This window comes from Muntiacus reevesi, chromosome 4 (assembly GCF_963930625.1).
Source record: "Muntiacus reevesi chromosome 4, mMunRee1.1, whole genome shotgun sequence".
In the NCBI taxonomy this organism is placed as follows: Eukaryota; Metazoa; Chordata; class Mammalia; order Artiodactyla; family Cervidae; genus Muntiacus; species Muntiacus reevesi.
In genome coordinates, this window is record NC_089252.1 from 47,800,309 (window position 1) to 47,814,526 (window position 14,218).

At 49.1% G+C, this 14,218-nt stretch overlaps 2 protein-coding genes across 5 annotated transcripts in view; one reads left to right on the top strand and one right to left on the bottom strand.

Moving 5' to 3' along the window:
• MAPK4 (mitogen-activated protein kinase 4) overlaps positions 1-14,218 on the top strand; it is a 172,438-nt gene that overhangs the window by 58,939 nt on the left and 99,281 nt on the right. The gene's annotated exons all lie outside the window — the stretch shown is intronic.
• Positions 402-790, bottom strand: LOC136167678 (large ribosomal subunit protein eL43-like). The gene has a single exon (XM_065935176.1). The coding sequence runs from the start codon at positions 763-765 to the stop codon at positions 487-489; it is 279 nt and encodes a 92-aa protein (XP_065791248.1). The 5' UTR covers positions 766-790; the 3' UTR covers positions 402-486.

The following is a 14,218-nucleotide window of genomic DNA, read 5'->3' on the forward strand; positions in this document are numbered from 1 at the left end:
GGATAGGGGTCAAGGGAGTAACTCCGTCAAATGGAAAGTCACAGAGAGCCCCAGTCTGCTAAAAGCCATCCATTTTGGCTGACTCCCCAAGCAGATCCTTTGCCAGAGCCACTACAGATTTGGGATTTGACTCTTTTTTCCTCTCTCCAGAGCTGTTAATCATCACAGCCAGGACCCCAAATGAGAGGGAAGAGGGATGGCAAGCCGGGGGATTACATTAATAATTCAGGGTATAGGTGCTCCCAGGAGCAGGGTTCTTCCCAGAAATGAAATCTCCATTGTCCCCAGTGAGTTAGTTATTAGAAAAATTTTCTTGTGATTTCCCTGGAGTTTCTTCAATCTCTCTGTTCCCCAACTTTCCACGATGCTTTCATTTGACTTTAGCATTAGACATGTTGTCATTTCTTTTCTTTTCTTTTTTTTTTTTTTTTTACATAAATTAACCCATTTATTATAGGCTAGCAACATTATCAAATGGTGGTGCTTCTACTGGTCCTTCAATTCCTTCAGTCTTCTGATGGCAGACTTTACTGTGACAGCAGAAGTGGTGTTGTAGGTCCAGGCACCACCAGCTACTGTTTTCATGCAGGAACCACAGTGCCAAATGCCCACAGCTCTTCTCTTCATCTTGGTTTTGCCACAGAAGGAGCAGGTATACTTGGCGTGCTGGCTGATTTCAATTTTCTTCACCATTTTCCTGAGGGAGGCACCATAACAGGTCCCGTATTTGCCCACGATTTCGACCTTCTTGGTGCGTTTTGCCATGTTAACGCAGCCTAGACCCGAGCCCAAGAGCGACATGTTGTCATTTCATGTACTAGTCATCACTGCCTGTGACATCAACTGGCACTTACTATCTCTTTAAAAATTGAGGTATAATTCACTTAAAATATTATATTAGTTTCAGGTGTGCAACGTAGTGGTTTGATACGTGTATAAATTACAAAATAACCACCATGATAAATCTGCTTACCGTGTCACCACTGTTACAATATTATTGACTCTATTCCTTACCGCTGTATGGTTCACCCCTGTGACTCTTTTATTCTGTAACTGCAAGTTTGTAGCTCTTGGTTCCCTTTACCTGTTTAATTCCCTCCCACCCTTTCCCTCTGGCAACCTCTGTAGCTCTGAGTCTGTTTCTGTCTTGTTCTGTTTGTTTTTGTTTTTTAGATTCCACATATAACTGAAATCATAAAGTATTTGTCTTTCTCTTCTGACATATTTTACTAAACAGAATACCCTTTAGGTCCATCCATGTTTTCACAAGTGACATGTTCTCGTTCTTTTATCTGGATGAATAATATTCCTCCGTGTGTGTGTGTGTGTGTGTGTGTGTGTGTGTACATCTTCTTTATCCATTTATTTCTTGATGGACATTTAACTTGCTTCCATACCTTGGCTGCAATTATAATAATGCTGCAGTTAACACAGGGGTGTGTATATCTATTCAAATTAATGTTTCTATTTTCTTCAGAAAAATACCCAGAAGTGGAATTGGTGATTTATATGGGCTTCCCTTGTAGCTCAGTCAGTAAAGAATCTGCCTGCAATGCAGGAGACCCGGGTTCAATCCCTGGGTTGGGAAGATCCCATGAAGAAGGAAATGGTCACCGACTCCTGTATTCTTGCCTGGAGAATCCCAGGGACACAGGAGCCTGGTGGACCACAGTCTATGGGGTTGCAAGAGTTGGATACTGCTTAGCGACTAAACCACCACCGTGGTATGTTTAATATTTTGAGGAACCTCCTTACTGTTTTCTGCAGCGACTGCACTAATTTACATTCCTGCCAACAGTGTGCAAGGGTTCTGTTTTCTTCACATCCTCACCAACATTTGCTATTTGTTGTCTTTTTGATAATAGCCATTGTGACAGGTGTGAGGTGATAACTCACTGTGGTTTTGACTTGCGCTTGCCTGATGGGTCAGTGACGTTGAGCATCTTTTCACGTGTGACAGTTACTCTCTTGGGCACTGCACTGTGCTAGGCGTGGAAAGCAGGTTAAGGCCCTGCCGTTGGGTGTTTATGACCTGTCTGGGGAGACAGAACCCCTTAGGTCAACTCACAGCCCTTAGAGTTCACTGTGATCTCAGTGGACTTCATTATAAAAGGAGGAAGATGAAGGCCACAAGTTAAGAGGACAGACCCAAAGCGAGCCAAAGAATAGGAGGCGGGAGAGGCCACGAGGCCTGGTGTGGCCTGGGGTTTATAAGGAGCTCGTCTTCTGGAGAAGGCGGGCCTCAAAAGGGGGCTCTGTGGAAGGACTGGAGTTATGTAGGAGGTTTTAGTGAGGGTCCTTCCAGCAGGTCTGTCTTGCTGCCCAGACCAGAGCAGCTGTGACGGTGTGGGGTTCCACCACGTCTTCCTTGGGGTGCTACCCCTTGCTTTACACGTCAGAGGCAGTGGCTGTTGGGGCTTTCCTGGGAGGCAGGCTCCATGAGACAGATTTGTGTAAAGGGAGTTTGCTAAGAAGAAAGAAGGAAGCAGAGTTGAGCTCTGCTTAAGTTGGGCCGTGAAACCATCCCAGTGACAGCCTCGTCTGACACGCTGGAGACTCGTGCAGCTGAAATGTTCTTCAGAGTTGCCCTGACTCAGGGGCCTTTGTGCTCACCTGTCAGTTTATCCCTGGACGTGGGCTGCCCCAGGAAGGGAGCATGCCTCAGCTGTATTCTGGAGGAAAACAGAGGAGGCTGTTCTGAGTCCGCGCTGTAGCCCCTGGCGTCGGTGCAGTAAGTCCTCCTTTCCTGAAGGGGGCGCTGAGCAGCAGGCAGGTCCATGAGCAGTGGACATGTTGACTGAGAGCAGCAGTCTCCATGGCTCTGGGTCCATGACTTGTGGCTGTGATGCAGACAGAGTAGGGTTGGAATTGCCGCATTGGTTTAAAAAATAATAATTTTCCAGACCAAGAAAGACCATTTTGTGAAGGGTTGAGTAGCAGCCACCACAAATGGCCTAGTGTATGGGTTTCGGGCTTTAAAATACCAGCCTCATTTGTAATGAGAGGGAAGGCAGTGTTCCCAAGCCAATTAGTGATGGTTGGGGAGGAATTAGTGACTTGTACAGTCAGATAAATGGTATTATTTCAGATTCTGTCCCCCAAAGATATTTTTTTCAGAAACAGAGAGCCCTTGGAGTAAGATAAATCTCTCTGTGTACACAACTGTTAGTTAATTCAGGAGCCAGCCTAAGAAACAAAATAATTTATGGTAACCGTCCTTTCCAGGAGTTGAAATACTTTGGATATAATTTCTCAGCCTTTAAGAGAGCCGTAGGAGTTATGAAGGGAGCACTTATTCTATTTATTTTGCTAAGATGGGGAATCTCCATAAAGTAAGGAAAATTCCCTGAAGAACCTGGACCACCTGTGTCTCAGTGCTTGAAGCACCAAGTTCCTTGGAGGCAGGGGGAATGGATCACAGAAGATTTATAAACATTGTACAGCAGCGTAGTTTTCTACCAACTCATTTAGACTCCTCCCAAATCTGCGTGTCCCCTAGACTTTCTAATCCATGTAAATGGTACCATAAACCCCTGGTCAGTGAAACAAAATCATTAGGAATCTTGCTTTAGTTCTACCTGTCCTCATTCTTTATAGCTCACCTAGTAGCACATATTAGTTCCACTTCCAGAATTCACCTAGTGTCTCTCTAAACCCCTCCTCCTTGACTTTGACATCCAAGTCACCATCACTGCCCACGTGGACCTCCTTACCGGTCTCCCTGTTTTCATACTTACTTCCCCTGAATATATTCTTTGCATTTCAGGAATCAGCCAGAGGGAACTTATAAACGTGCAAATTAGATCACATCACTGCTCTACCCGAGCACTTCATGGCTTCCTGGTACAGTGGGATGAAGTTGAAAGTGCTTTTTATAACATACAAGACCCTATGGGAGCCTCCTCTTCAACCTCCTCCCACACTGCTCTTATTGCTTCAGCCCCACCAGCCTCCTTCCTGAATATACCAGCCTCCTTCCTGCCCCAGGGCGTTTGCACTTGCTGTTTTCCCTGCATTGCTTGCTCTTCCTTCAGCTGTTTACATGGATGACTCCTTCTCTTTCAAGTCTCAACCCAAACAATATCTTTTCAGAAAGGCCTTCTAGCTAAAACAACCCTCTCTCCTGAGATAGTTGTTACATCACCTGTCTGTTTTTTTTTTTTTTTTTTCATCCATGGCCCTTATCACAATCTGTTTTTGTTAAAAATCACTCTCTTTTTTAAAAAAAAACTGTCTTCTCTCACTGCAGTGCAAGTTCCATTAGAGCAGGAACCTTTTGTTTACTGGTTTACTGTAATATCTCATTGCTAACACAATGATGGGAACGTAGGAGGCATGTAATCAGCATATGGTAAAAGAAAGAATGAACAGGAAAATATATAAGTTTTCCAGGGCCTGCTGTTCAGATGGAAGCAGAATACAGGGCATCAGCCGAGTGCTGATTTCCTAATGATATTCCTAGAGGTTTGCACATGAAGCTGTAATTCGCAAATATTTTATTAAAGCAGGACACACTATCTATAGGAAACTAACACAGGAGTGAATTGTAGCACTCTGTATGATGCTGTCCAGAGCTCTTAGATGATGCAGCGTCTCCTCTTAGGGTTTTTTTTTTTTCTCTTAAGGTTTTTTTTTTTATAGTATATTGCTTATAAGACAGCCCATACTATGTGATCCTTTTTTCCTTTAAAAAATGTTACTATATCTATTTATAACCTAGAGGGGTGGGATGGGGAGGGAGGTGGGAGGGAGGTTCAAGAGGGAGGGAACATATGTATACCTATGGCTGATTCATAATGATGTTTGGCAGAAACCAACACAGTACTCTAAAGCAATTATCCTTCAATTAAAAGTAAATAAATTTTTTAAAAATGTTACCGCAATTATATAGCAAAGGTTAGAAGGGTATTATCGAAGTGTTAGCCAGGATTATCCAGAGTGTTAAAGTTATTCTTTGTTTTTCTTATTTTTATTGTCTGATTTTTGTATGGTGAATTTGTAATCGTTTTTTTTTTTTTTTTTTTTCTTTGTTGCTTTAGTTTTGGTTGCACTGGGTCTTCATTGCTGCGTGTGGGCTTTCTCTAGCTGCAGTGAGCAGGGTCTACTCTGCTTTGGTGGGGAGCTCAGGCTTCTGCTTGCTGTAGCTTCTCTTGTTGCAAAGCCCAGGCTCCAGGGCGCACAGTCTTCAGCAGTTGTAGCACACAGGTTTAGTTGCTCCGAGGCGTGAGGAATCTTCCCAGGTCAGGGATCGAACCTGTGTCCCCTGCATTGGCAGACAGACTCTTATCTGCTGTACCGGCAGGGAAATCCTGTCATCTTTTTAAAAGCAGCAGCTGTGTTTGTTGTTTTTCTTCTTAAACATACTAATGGTGAATCCTTTCATGGAATAAAGAATGAGCATCAGCTTTGTTTGTTTTTTTTTTACTTAAATCCAACTTTTCATACCTTGGTTCATTTGCTTTTCGTGAATCAGCTGCGACAGGAGCTTTGCGGAGGTGGTGGTAGTGATGTCATTGGTGATAATCTTGTTTTAAGAAAAATCCCTTCCTGGAGGGCCTTGTCTGGTACACTCTCCTGGCGCAGCCTCCCGGGAAGTTGTGACTGCCTTGGGGTCTCCAGAGAACCTGTTGTGTTCAGAAAATGACTCTTGAGAGCAGCCAGCGGCTTGCCGAAGGAGTGCTGATTCAGCTCTAGGTTTTGTCAGAGCCCACGGCTAAGCCAGAGCCTCATCCTTTGATGGGAACCAGCATGACCCACTGAAGCTCAGGCCGCCCTGCACACTCAGCCGGCCTTGTGCTTCCCTGGGCAGACTGGGGTGCGGAGGAAGGCGCGGAGTGGGTGCAGATCAGGGGAGCTGAGACTGGCCTCAGAAAGGGGCCACACTGGGGGGGCCTGGGGTCTTGACCTCAGGAAACTGGGCCTCTGGTGACCGGAGTCCTGGGATGCTAAGGGAGAGCAAGGGTGCTGGGCTTGAAATGGTGAGGTTTTTCTCCTTCCTCCCTTCACCCTGCCCCTGATCTTGGTCTGTTTCCTCTCCTGGGCCCCAGCATTCCTCTCTGAGAGCCCCTGTCTGGCCTCTTCCTTCCATAGACCCACCAAAGTCGAGGACCAACGTTCTGTAAATGAACGTGCATCAGGCCCTTAGCAGGCGCCAGGACCGTGACACACAGCAGAGGCCAAGGGGCAGAACTGTCTCCCCGTCGTGGAGCTTCCACCAGGAGGAGAGAGGGTGGGCGTGCTCCTGTGGGCAGGACAGAGTGGAGATGTGGACGCCAGGGTGGACGTGAGGAGCAAGTGCCCAGTTCAAAGGCCAGGCCGGATCCAGGCCTGGAGAGGCCGAAAGGTTGTGCCACATTGGAGGCCTTCTCAAAAAGGAGAGAGATGAGCTACTCGGCCCCCTCCCAGGACTCTGAAAGGGGCCCTGAGAGTGAGGAACCCTTGGCTTAAGGTTTGTTAGTTTCCTGGTGTGTTAGAGTTCTCCAGAGAAACAACCAATAGGATGTGTGTGTGTACACACACACACACAGACACACACACACATAAAGAGATTTCATATATCTTAGAGAGAGAGAAAGATACATGATTTATTTTAAGGAATTGGCTTACTCGATTGTGGAGACTGGCAAATTAAAAACCTGCAGGGCGGGCCGGTAGCCTGGGTGCCCAGGAAGAGCCGATGTTGGAGCTGAACTCCAAAGGGTGGCTGCTGGCGGAATTCTCTCTCGCTTGGAAGAGGCCAGCATTTTGTTCTGTTGGATGAGACCCACCCATACTATGGAGGGCGATCTGCCTTACTCAGTGTCCTGATTAAAACGTAAATCCTACCCCAAAACACCCCCACTAAAACTTCCTGATTAGTATTTGACCTAATATCTCGCACTATGGCCCAGCCAAGTTAGCATATAAAACTACCCATCTCACCTGGTACATCCATCTCTGGATGTGAGGTCAGCAGAGGGAAGGATCGCTGTGGACAGAGCAGGCAGAGAAGGCTCCTCAGGAGAGGTGAGGGTGGGCCATCCTTGGGCTTCATGGGGCCTACTGTCCTTGAATATTCAGCCACAGGAGGGGTTTGGGGTGGGGGGTGGTCTGTGTCCCATGACCCTCTACCAAACATCTCACTAGAGGCTGCAAGGATGCTGGCGTGGCTAAAGGGGTTGGTGACCTTTGGCTCAAGGAGTCGTCAAAGCCATTTCTTTTGGCCTACTTGCCCCCATACTGTCCCACCATGAGAACCTGTTTTTCCTTTTACTTGACCTCTTTCTCCTCCATTTTGTCTTCCTATCTTTTCTTGCTGTCCTCTCTCAGGTTAAACCTCAGACAGGACATGGCCCATCTGGCTCACCAGCAGTCACAAGAGGCTCGAGCAAGGGAGCTTCATTCCAAATCCTCAGAAAGAGCCACAGCCTCGGTCCATGGTGTCACGTGCCCAGGCTTCTGTGATGTTCAGAGAAAGCCTTTGTTGTTGGTATCCCCACACCTGGTGCCCAAGTGGCTTTTGGTGGGTGTTAATTGGTGTGTGATGTCATTTATCACGTAGGTGTAATTTAAGGGAGCCTCTATGTGTTCCCTGCACAGATCCTCCTTGCTCTCCCCAGCCCCCCATCAATCTGCAAGACAGATGGGGGTTTTCATTTGGCCCTGTACCTACAGGAGGGTAGAGCATTCCAACTTTCCTTTCCAACGCACTTTCGCGTTCCCCTCTCAAGTCTTGGCCAAGTGGCTTCTATTTCAGCTCCCTTTGTGTCTCCTCAGTTAGATACTGCCTGGGCCTCCCTTGGAAGGTGGGGTTCTAGAAGCAAAAAGCTGACAAAAATCATCTAGGCGGGTACAGTGGATAGCAGTGAGGAAGCAGAAGACAGCCCCCTCCAGAACATTCCTTCCAGCTCCTCGCCACCTGCTTCGGCGCTGGCCTGGGGTCCGGGGAAAGGAGAGGCTTCAACCACACTTCCTCCTCCTTCCAGAAGTCAGCGTCGAGATCCTTCTGACCTGAAAATGATTTGGAAAGTGGAACCAAAACACCCCACCACCAGGGTGCATTCAAAGCAGATTGGCCTGGTGGGAAAGAGATCATTCTGTCCCTCACAGCATCCGCATGAGGAGGACACAGCATGTGAGCATCCCTGTTCTGTGAGGTCAGGGGAGGCCCCTGAGTGGCAGACTTGAACCAGATCCTGAGCCCAGTACGGCCTGCCCAGGAATGGCGTGGAGGGCAGGGTCTCCCGTGGCCATGCCTTAGGAGGGTGTTTACAGGCCCCCCCAGAGACCTGGCTGCACGGGGTGCTCTCTCGTGGTTTCCTGGGGCCTGAAGGAAGCGTCTTCGTGAGGTCAGTGAGGCAAGTCTGGTGATGGCCGCGTCCCCCCGCGGTGTTAGGTTCTAAGTGGAGCCATGGGGCCGGGGAGTGGGCGAGCTGACCCAGGTTCTTCTCTCCAAGCGGAGGTTTGGTCACCAGGGAATTAGCTCCCAGCAGGCCGCCCCCACCCATCTGGGCCCCGTGGTGACTTGTGACTCCCACGCTGAGCTGCAGTTCCCAGGGGGTGGGGTCCAGGGGGTTGCAGGGGGAGGCTGGTTCCCATTGAAGCGCTCCCCAGATGCCAAGTTGCAGCCAGCTCAGCTAATTGGCAAGAGAAGGAGAAACAAAAATAGTGAAAATCTGTGAATTAATAAAAACAGCCTTGAAGCGACCGCCAAAATGTGTACAAATCATGAAGTAATTAGAAGTGTGAAGAATTCTATCGGGTTGACTGTTTCCAAATCCAGCATCTGATCGCTTTAGGAGGCCAAGGGCTGGCAGGCCAGGGGAGTAAAATTCTTTCCATTGCATTCTCATCTGGCCTCCTTGGAGCCTGAGTTTCTTGAAACCCTTTAGGGGTCCAGGCAGTGGCTCTGGGACCTGCTTGAGTCAAATGGGCACCTTCTGAAGGCCCTTTAGGATGTGCAAGATCTTGTCCCAATAGCATCTCATATTTTAGATAAAACTTTAAGGTTTCACAAAGTGTTTTTCGGATTGATGGTCTTATTTAATCTCACTATCACCAAATATTTTTATGTCAGTATTTTTTAGAGTAGGAAATCAAAGTCCAGAGAGTGAAGTGCTGTCCACCCAACTCCAAGAGCTAACCAGTAGCAGAAACTGGGGCCAGATCCAGGGCCTCCTGGTAGCCCTGCCAACCTTTCCCCCTGTGCACATTCTTCCTCTCGAGCCCCCTGTGTCTCTCAGCCCACCTGAGCCACCAGGGAGGTGGGCTCAGACGAGCTGCCCAGCAGTGCTGGGTATTTCTATCTCATGATTCTCACAGCTGAGAGCTGAATGCAGTTCTGTTTGGCCAAGGTATTAAATTTAGATAAGTTGCTCGACCCACTTGTTTGATTAATAAACTGAGGCTCAGGCACAGTCACCTATTTGTTGATTTAAATTTCATTTTATATCCAGATTAGGGAGGAGAAAAGGATCCATTTTTCATATCTTTTTGGAAACACTTTATGGAGACAGGTTTCAGGTCTTAAGTGTCATTTATCCGTGAGCAGAGATGGAAACAGTATGTGGTTAGAGTTTCTTTGTTTGGGCTTGTTCTTTCTGATCGGAGGGGACTTTAAGGGTAGGTGCCCACATTCAGTAATTGAAGGGCAGGCATCTCTCAGGGCTGAAATGCAGCCTGCTCAGGGTTAGAAATTCTGCGAGCAGACATCGGAGCAGAACCCTGGGAGAGTCATGTAACGAGCTTGACGTGTGTTGTTAATTCCCCAAGCGGCAGCGAAAGCTCCTGGGAGGATGGAGTTTACATGGTTTACAGCCAGACTGAGCAAACAACAGTGTGATTAGGTTACACGCATTAGTTGGCTCCATAACCAGAATAGAAATGTACATGTTAATCTGGGATGGAAAGTTTTCAACAAAGCGGAGGCCGCTTGCACTGACTTGTGGGAGAGGAGATGGGGGAGTCAGGGGCGGTACCGGCTGTGGAATCTGAGGCGCCCAGTGCAAAAGGAAGATGGGGCCCCTTGCTTGAAAATTAAGAATTTTCAAGACGGCCACAGCAGAGCATTGAACCAAATACAAGGTCCTTCTGAGCGTGGGTGGGACCCTGTGAGGTTGCATAGGCTGGAAGCCCCTGGAGAAGGGACGTTATAATCTCTGGGCTAGAGGAGGGGTCTGTGAACCAAGTGGCGCTGCCTGGAAGGTCAGAGATGAAAGGCTTTCAGATTATATTTCTGGAGTCACTTGGATGCCCCAAGTCACTTCTAAGCCGCGGGGGTTCAGCCGTGAGCAAGCAGGAGATGCTGGGTGTGTGGTTACAGCTGAGGGCTCTGGCATCTGCCTGTCAGCTCGGAGAGTTTTAAGAGCTCCAATAACCTTGCACATTTCCCATCTGCAAATGGGCTGAATGATAATAACTCCCACCTCTGGTGTGAGGACTATGGCTATCATGAATTATCGTGTGCAAATGTCTGGACACCTCAAGGGCTTTAACGGATGTCAGCAAAGACGACAGGCAGGTAAACAGGAACCTGGGGAGCCCTGGGCACATGCAAGAGGGAGCTGGAGGATGGGGTTGGGGAAGGCCGCCCTCTGGGCGTTCGGCCTGCCTGGATCCTGGCTTGTTCCTTTTGGACGGATACCGAGACTTGGGAGTCTGACACCACAAAGCTATTTCCTCTTCTCACTCACTCTAGATCAGCCTCTCAGCGCCATTCTAAGGATCCAGGGGTGGCCCGGTGCTGACCTCAACCAGCCTCTGAGTCCTGAGCATCCTCCCCTGACCCATCCTTCAAGGTCCTAAAATTATGCTCTTTTCCAGTCCTACCCTTGCCAGGTTCTCTGTGATCCACTGGGTAAAGATCCCTTGTCCCGATCGTCACGGCCCTCCCTGCATCTGACCACCCCTGCCTCGCTGGCCACGCCCCCTCCCATCACCACATTACCCCAAAACCAGCTTCCCACCCTCACGTCGTCAGCCTCCATCATTTCCCCCAGCTGAGAGCCTCCTTCACCTGGGTTTACAGTCAGATTCAATCCACAGGTGGGGACCGAGTGCCTCTCCTCACAGCCCTTCTGTAACAAAGTACAGATGATTGTTGTTATTCACGGAGTCTGCGTTTGCCAACGCGCCTACCCACCAACGCTGATTTGTAAGCCCCCAGCTCAGGACTTCTCTGCGGCTTTCACTGCTGTTCATGGTCAGAGCAGAAAGGCAAAATTTTGAGTCGCTCGCATTCCCAGCTGAGATACAGCAAAGGTAACACGGGCTTCTTGTTTCCGCTCTCAGATGCTAGACAAGCATCCTTTCTGTGCCTGTTTAGTGCCATCTTTGTGCATTTTGTCGGTGATTTCATTGTTTAAAATGCTCCTGAGTGGAGAGCTGCAGGGCTGTCTAGCGTTCCCAAGGGCAAGAAGACTGTGATGTGCCCTCAGGAGAGTATGCGTGTAGCACACATCTGATACGCGTCCTTCAAGTGTGTGTAATGGTGCTGCTGACCCAGAGTTCAGTGTTAATGCGTCCACAGTATGGTACACCCAGAAAAAGGAAGGGGAAATTCAGCAACATGTATGTCAAGTGGCTCCACTGTTCTAACCAAGGGAGGCTCCAAGGGACCTGGCCCTATATTTTCCCTGGGAGCAGTGATTCCGAGGTAACTAATTCAGTATCTGTAGAGATCAAGGCTCCTCTGTCCATGGAATTCTCCAGGTAAGAATACTGGAGTGGGTTGTCATGCCTGCCTCCAGGGGATCTTCCTGACCCAGGGATCGAACCTGCATCTCTTACATCTCCTGCATTGGCAGGCAGGTTCTTTACCACTAGCACCACCTGGGGAGGCCATATAGGACATAACTACCACGAATAATGAGAATCAACCTTGCCCCTGCCCACCACAAAAACCTTGTGTTTCTACTGTCAGACATCGTTCAAACCCCTCTGGTACTTTGTCGCTTCCTGCTTTATCCAGACCAGTGCTTTCTCTGTCTTGTGAGTTGATTTTGCATCAGGGTCTGTGCATTTTGTTGAGTACTCACCCAAACCCCGCCTTCTGGTGCCTCCTCAACATTAACTCTCCAGTTGTGACCCCCAGATGGACACTAAGTCCCTTGAGGGCAGAAGACCACTGGCCCTCACATCGTCCTTCCCAGGGAGGTGGATAATGAAGATGTCCCGAAGCCAAAGGTGGAAAAATTGTTAGAGTGGAATGTGCTTACGGAGAGGTGCTAGACCCAGCGGGGAATGGTTTAACAGAACCGTGAGCTGCAGGAAAAACCACACAGCGCCTGCCCCCCAGGGATGTGGCAGAATCAGAGATCTTTGTAAAAGCACAAAGTGAGCTTTGGAAGTGCCACGTGAGTGTTCTTTGTTGTTGGAATCCATGGGTGGCTGTAGGGAGGGACCCTGGGGGGTCGGGGGCTGCCTGAACTCCAGGCCAACGGGACACCAGCCAGGATCCCACCGTGTCCAACCTGCTGAGGGGAGAAAGTGGGGTTTCAGATGGCCCGGGGTGGGTGTTCCCAGGCTGCTGCCTCCCGGAAGTGCCGCCTACTCTCTGGAGGTCACGTGGCCTGGAGTGGTCACCGATGGGGCTCGGCTGCCCTGTCCCTGGGCTGCGGGGATTCTCCCAAGCCCATGGGTGCTGTGGTTGGTGGTACGTAAACCCGTGTTTCTTCTATTTATTTGAGAGAAGTCAGTTTTTCTTCTTGTTGCTTGCTGCTGCTGCTGCTAAGTCGCTTCAGTCGTGTCCGACTCTGTGCGACCCCATAGACGGCAGCCCACCAGGCTCTCCCGTCCCTGGGATTCTCCAGGCAAGAACGCTGGAGTGGGTTGCCATTTCCTTCTCCAGTGCATGAAAGTGAAAAGTGAAAGTGAAGTCACTCAGTCGTGTCCGACTCTTAGTGACCCCATGGACTGCAGCCCACCAGGCTCGTCCGTCCATGGGATTTTACAGGCAAGAGTACTGGAGCGGGGTGCCATTGCCTTGATTTCCACATAATTAGATTTGTGGGGTTTTTCTCTGTGGTTTGTCACAATCCACTGTCCTAATCTTTCAATTTCGAAGCATCCGCTGACGGGAGCCCTCTGTCTGTGGTGTTTCCCTCAACTGGTTCTCTTGGATTCTTTCCCATTCACGTGCTGTCTCTCCTTGTGGACATTTGTAAGTAATATTAAGCATCTTCTGGTCTTTAATCTTCCTTGAGGACAGAGACTGGATCTGTTTTGTTGTTTTTTTTAATATGTACTACTGTGCTGATGGACATGAGTTTGGGTAGGCTCCGGGAGTTGGTGATGTACAGGGAAGCCTGGTGTGCTGCAGTCCATGGGGTTGCAAAGAGTCGGACACGACTGAGCGACTGAACTGAACTGTGCTGAGTACAATACCGAGAAGGTCATAAATGATCTATTGGACTGATGGAGTCACTTACTGGAAACCTTAACAGAGGTTACAGTTTTACACCAGCGTCCCGGGGGCAATAAGGAAGTGGACTAAGTCAGGCTGTCACCTGTCCCAGGTGTCCGTGCCTAGGGGGCGCGTCAGCTTAGCTCCTCTCTGCCTCGTGGTGAGAGGGCTGGGAGGGACACGAGGAAGTCCTGGTCAAGTCTAGAAGACCCGAGGGCACTGAGGAGTCCCTTTCACCGGGGATCTTTAGGGAAAAGTGACATCCTTCTTTCTGAAGATGATTGCCTGGAAACAAGGACTTGCCTGGAAAGGGACAGCTATTCCCAGGCAGCCGGGGCCGGGTCCAGTGGCCTGAGCCGGGGTGGCCAGAGGGCCCAGGAGTCCTGCTTCCCGATCAGTGAGCAGGGGCCCTAGTTGATTGAAATACTGTCACACGCACTGGCTCAGAGAATGTTCTAGTGCATCTCTGGGATAGTGGAGGACACGTGAGCTTCTGAGGGTGTGATTCTTGTCGCCTCCACCTTTTGTTTAGTGACTCACCAGGCCAAACCACTTGGGCAGCCAGATCTGTCTCACTTAAACACCGTGATCCTCTCAACCTCACACTGCTGAAGGGATAAAACCTTTAACTCCTTCCGCCTTACTCTGAAATCCCGGAGGTCCGGGCCCCCCTCTGATGCTCCTTACCAGTCTCCTCAGGAGAGTGGAGATGGACAGTGGTGCTGAGTGTTGGTTTGATTTTATCTGTGGTCACTTCTGGAGAATGGCAGGACTCTAGAAGGTTCTGTCTGTCAGCCGGCTCTCCATTCTAAGGCATTCAGAGAAAGCAGAGTCCAG

Coding starts and splice junctions, on each gene's coding strand:
- LOC136167678 (XM_065935176.1), bottom strand. CDS start 765: ATGGCAAAACGCACCAAGAAGGTCGAAATCGTGGGCAAATACGGGACC.